A 4,923-nucleotide genomic window follows, 5' to 3' on the forward strand; every position below is an offset into this window, starting at 1 on the left:
GTGTGTGTGTGTGCGTGTGTGTGTGTGTGTGTGGATGCGCATGTGCGGGTGTGTGTGTGTGTGAGTGCGTGCGTGCGTGTGTGTGTGTGTGTGTGTGTGTGTTTTGTGACGGGAGCGGCCAGTGGGGGTTGAGGTGCGGTGGACACGGGTGGGAAGGAGGAGGGGGTGTCAGGCTGCGCCAGGTTCACGCGGCGGGGAGGGCGCCGCGCGCGGGTCGCTGAAGTCAAATGACGCATACAGGGGTGCCAGTGCTCAGGGCAGCAACCGCGGGCGACGTCCACCTTGAGACGCGCGTTTCCCATACGTCCTCGCTACGCGCCCTCACACGCTTCCCAATCCGCCCCGCATCCGCCGCCCCCCCCCCCCCTACCCTGCGCATGATGGCCCTGACGTTGTCGGAGCGGAGGTTGGCGTAGTACTCCCCCGGCCAGTTGCCGAGGGCGGCGCCCTTATCAGAGTCGGCAAAATCTCCCGCGTCTGGCCGCCAGTCTTCCCACGTGCCCGCGCTGACGGCGCGGTGATGTGGTGATGTGGTGACGAGATGGCGGCGGCGACAAGGGGCGGCGCCGGTGAGAGCGGCGCGCATGTGGTTGTGCGGGGGGCCGCGGCGCGGCGGCGGGGCGGCGCGCCCGCTGCAAAGCGGCGTCGGCCCCGCCGGTGGGTGCAACGAAAAGGGTGTGCCAGGCGGCGGTGTCGCGCCGTGCCTTTGCTGCAGCGCGGGGCGGCTGCTGCCTGTCGGGCGGCGCGCCGCCCAGCGATCTTTCACGTCAGTACCTGATATAGCAGACCGGCACGACGGGCGCGGACGCGTCCCCTTTGGCTTTGAGCGCGGCGACAGCGTCCGCGGGCGTGTCGAACGCATCAACAATGTAGACCTTGGGGACGGGGCACGGGGCGGGGCCGAGGGAGGGTGACGCGCATGGGGAGCGGGCGTCGTGAGGCGAAGTTGCATCACGGCGGCCGGCTGGCAGGTGAACGGCCCACATGGTATGAGGCGCCGGGCGCGGGCCAGCAGCAAAGTCTGGGCGGTCACATGGCGGCCCTCGGGGCGGCTGATTACGGACCTGGACGCCAGGGATGAAGTGCTTGTCGGGGTCCAGCGCGACTGACAGCTGGTACTGGAACTTCTCGTTGCGGCTGGGCTGCCACCACGTGGCAGTGGCGGGCGCAGCTGCGGCACCCGAGGCGCCAGCCGTGTTCTCGCCGGGAGTGGCGGCAGCTGGGGCGGAGAAAACTTCTGGTGAGCACGCCGCCTTGAGGAGACGCAAGCTGGCGTTGCACTGGTCGTGTTTTCACAGCATCCTCATACAACGAGGCAAGCTGGGCCAGGCCATCGTGGCAGCAGCTCACCCGCAGCTTTTACCAGGCATACGGCCACCAGCGCGGTCGCCAAGATATATTCGCAGGTTGATTTTGCTGGGCCCACGGCGAACGCCATTGCTGGTGGAGTTGAACCTGGTTGATCTAGTGTCCACAGGCTGCTAGGTTACTCTTATGCATTGTTCAGCCCTAAACACATTTGTTATTACTTCCTTATCCAGGTTGATCAACGTCGCTTGCTGGGGCCTCCAAACGACAATTGTGAAGTGGCGACGGCATACCATGCTCGCATCAACTTCACACCGCCGACTGTGAAGGACTGATGCGGGGGAGCAGGCCAAAGCGAGTCAGATCCAGCTCACAAGGCTCTGTTGCGGGCAATAGTATTGTCAATTGAAACAGCGTGATGATACCGACGCCCCCCACAAGGACAGAACGGCTGCGTGAAATTCTGAGTGGGAGCAAGTGTCCGTTCCAAGGCCGGGGAGGGGGCCAGCCTGTAAAGCAACAGATCGGACAAGGTAATTTGTACAACCAACCAGCACAATTGTGGTGTGTGGCAATTTGTAATTATCTCGACCACGTTCATGCAGCAAGCAAGCAGGCGCCTGGGCTGGAGGGGCCCGCCCTGGGGTTGTTGTGTTTGCCAAAACGTGTCGCCCAATGGACAGTCGCAACCTTGGGGAGCATGCCGACCAACTTGGCATGAGAGAATGCACAGGCTGCCGGGTTTTGAGGATGAAGATGCTGTATCATTGCACAGACAGCATCTTCATCAGCAACACTCTCAAGCACTGATGGTGGGTGCAGCGGCAAAAGGTCAGCTAAATGTGAGACCTACGTGCTGATCAGTCATGCTTTTGGTGGCGTGTGCACACACAGGAGGACAAGCACGTATCGCACCGTCTGCGCCAGCACCTGACACTGGTGAGCAGCTGCTGCGAATGCGCAGGCTGGTGGTGCACACTTGGGAGGGTGAAATCAAACACTTGGGAGGTTATGAAAGTCAATGATATTCATAATTGGGGTTACATGGATGTTTGTATGTTTTGCTCTACAGTACAGACAACTCGGTCGTCGATCTAGAGCTAGTAGACGACCGCACCGCACCAGGTAAGACCGTGGAGCACCACCGGCATGTGTAATGACGACCAGAAGTATTATTGCGCATATATTTGACCTTCGCGTGGCCGTTTTCGTCTTCCGTTATCACGCCTTGACTTCTGCATCCATTCATTCAAGCTCTTGTCAACCGTTCTGGCGACAGGATTAAGAATATTACATCATGAACTCGTCTTCCAGCTGCTGCTGCAGGAAGTCTCTCGTGCAGGTGCGGCGGGGACGGGCGTGCAGCAGTGCAGCAGCGAGCGCCGCTGCAGCACCTGGCACCTGCATGTTGACCATGCGCGCCGCGGCCCCGCCAGCAGCGATGGTGCGCAGGGCCATGTGTGTATGTTGATTCCTCGACCTTGAAAGGCCAACACAAGTGATCCGATGCCTCTTTCGTCTCGTGGGCCGCGACGCAGCACCAGCAAGGGGCCACAGCAAAGCGCTTCACCTCGCAACAGCAGCCGCTCTCACTTTAGCTGCATCAGTTCAACCAACTCCTCCCTCGCCCTCGCTACCCCGCACCATCCCGGCCTGCTGCAGGCACACCACCTCCACGCCGTCGTCCCGGCGTGCCGCCCCAGGCGCGCGCGCGTCGCCATCGTGACCACGTCGCCGTCCAAGGCCCGTGAGGCCGACCCCGCGCCGACCGCCGCCGACATCTCCTCGGCCGCCAACAAGACCAACCCCAACACCACCAAGACCGTCACCAGCATCAGCAGCCACAGCCACAGCACTGCCGCCGACGCCCCCACGCCGCCCGCGTGGGCGCGCTACGGCCCCCTGCGCAAGGCCGACCTCGGCCCCGCCGCGGCCCTCCGCGACGGCAAGACCTGGGCGGCGGATGTCAATAACCTCGCCTGCGATGCCGATGGCCTGTCCGCCCGCAGCCTGCGGGTGAAGGCTACAGAGCAGATGAAGTGGGTGAACAAGACCGGCGGGCTGCTGCCGGGCGCAGAACGGGCCTCGCTGGCGCGCCTCAGCGCCGCCACCGCCATGCTCGGCGATGCCATGGCCACCAGCTGCGGCGGCGACGAGGCGCAGCTGGCGGCGGTGCTGGCGGCGCGCAGGACGCTGCCGGCCGCAGCGTCCGCCTGGCTGCCGCCGCGCCCGCGGCACCCGCGCGAGGCACCGACGCTGCGCACACAGTGCGCCTCCGACGCGCAGGTCATGGGCCTGCTCGCCACTGTGGTCGCGACCCTCCACGCCGACGGGCTGGAGGGGCATCTGGCCACGATCAACAACGCAGACCCCAAGTGCATGGGGTTTGTGAGCGGCAGCGTTTACAACGCCGTCCAACAGTTCGTGTGCATGAGCCGGCACACCACCAACCTCTGCGCCGCCAGCCGCGACGCGCTCGCCTCTGGGGTTGTGCGGCGCGCTGAGGCCGTGCAGCGCGCGTGCGCCGCCACCGACGAGGCGCTGCGCCAGGCCGACGCCATCGCGGCGAGGGCGGCGGCGCGCCTGGCGTGCCGCGAGCTCGCCGCGCCCGCGCGCGGCGCAGCCCTGCGGGGCGTGGCAGCGGTGTGCGGCACGGCGCTGGTCGCCGCTGAGGTGGGGCCGGCCCTGCTGGTGGCGCGACAGCGCGAGGTGGCGCAGCAGGTGCTGCGCAGCTTCCCGCTCGGGGAGCACCTCAGCGCCGACTGCGGCGATGACGAGAACGAGTACGCGGCGCAGGGCCCCAGCGGCGGCAGGGACGGGGACCAGCAGCAGGGCGGCGACAGCCCGGACGCGGGGACGCCGGCGATCATCGTGCGCCGCGGGCCCAAGCCCGACGGCAACCTGGATGGAGGTGAGGGGGCGCAAGCCGAGCTCGAGCCCGTCTGTGCAGCGAGCAGCGGCCGCCGCGCCGCCGCGCCCGGCGGCCCCTGCTCGCGCCCGCAGCGCGCACTCGGCTGGGCCAAGGCAGCCCTGGCGCGCGGCTTTGGCCTCTGCCGGCGCGCATGAAATGCACACTGCCTCATGTGGGGGTTGGTCGGGTGATGTTTGAGCTGCTGCACCCACGTACCAGCAGCCAGTATGTTCAGGACTAGCACTGCCTCTTGCCTGCCTGGTGCCGCCTGTCACATGGTTGGCCATGCTTTGCTTGCGTTTGTCAGTTTCTCAGGGCGGGTGCCGCGTGAAAAAAAATCGGCTCCCCATTAGGTCCAATGCACATGCACACTGTATGCATTTCACTGTGGTGCGCAGGCTGTTTCAGCCGTATCCATGCCACCCATGTGTGCAAATGTTGCCGGGTACATGTGCACTTGCAATGCATGCAAGCACTGCGGCCCGGTGTGCTGCGGCTGTGTTAGCCGCTGAAACGAAAGCACACTGGGCCTCAGGAGCCACATGTGCAGCATCCTGTTCCTTTTCAGGGCTGGAATCCAAGGGGGGGCTTGTGTACGCACCAACGCTCAGTGCATGGCGGCGGGGTGTTTCACCCGTGCAAGCCGTCATGCTCTTGGATGCCGGTTGCATCACAGCTCCCTGCCCAGATTTCACTCCCACCTG

At 64.9% G+C, this 4,923-nt stretch overlaps 2 protein-coding genes across 2 annotated transcripts in view; one reads left to right on the forward strand and one right to left on the reverse strand.

The window, feature by feature from the left end:
* Positions 1-1,438, reverse strand: part of MNEG_3491 (hypothetical protein) — a gene marked incomplete at both ends in the record, with an annotated part of 1,957 nt that extends 519 nt beyond the window's left edge. Inside the window, 4 exons of the mRNA XM_014048025.1 lie at positions 371-506; positions 775-875; positions 1,065-1,171; positions 1,351-1,438. Coding sequence (XP_013903479.1) covers positions 371-506; positions 775-875; positions 1,065-1,171; positions 1,351-1,438 — 432 coding nt within the window. The remainder of the gene's footprint in view (positions 1-370; positions 507-774; positions 876-1,064; positions 1,172-1,350) is intronic.
* Positions 1,439-2,722: 1,284 nt separating this feature from the next.
* On the forward strand, positions 2,723-4,374 carry MNEG_3492 (hypothetical protein; the record flags this gene model as incomplete). The annotated part of the gene is made up of 2 exons (XM_014048026.1): positions 2,723-2,752; positions 2,971-4,374. The coding sequence occupies 2 exons, from the start codon at positions 2,723-2,725 to the stop codon at positions 4,372-4,374; spliced, it is 1,434 nt and encodes a 477-aa protein (XP_013903480.1).
* Positions 4,375-4,923: the final 549 nt, after the last annotated feature.

Source organism: Monoraphidium neglectum (assembly GCF_000611645.1).
Source record: "Monoraphidium neglectum strain SAG 48.87 unplaced genomic scaffold scaffold00441, whole genome shotgun sequence".
Lineage (NCBI taxonomy): Eukaryota > Viridiplantae > Chlorophyta > Chlorophyceae > Sphaeropleales > Selenastraceae > Monoraphidium > Monoraphidium neglectum.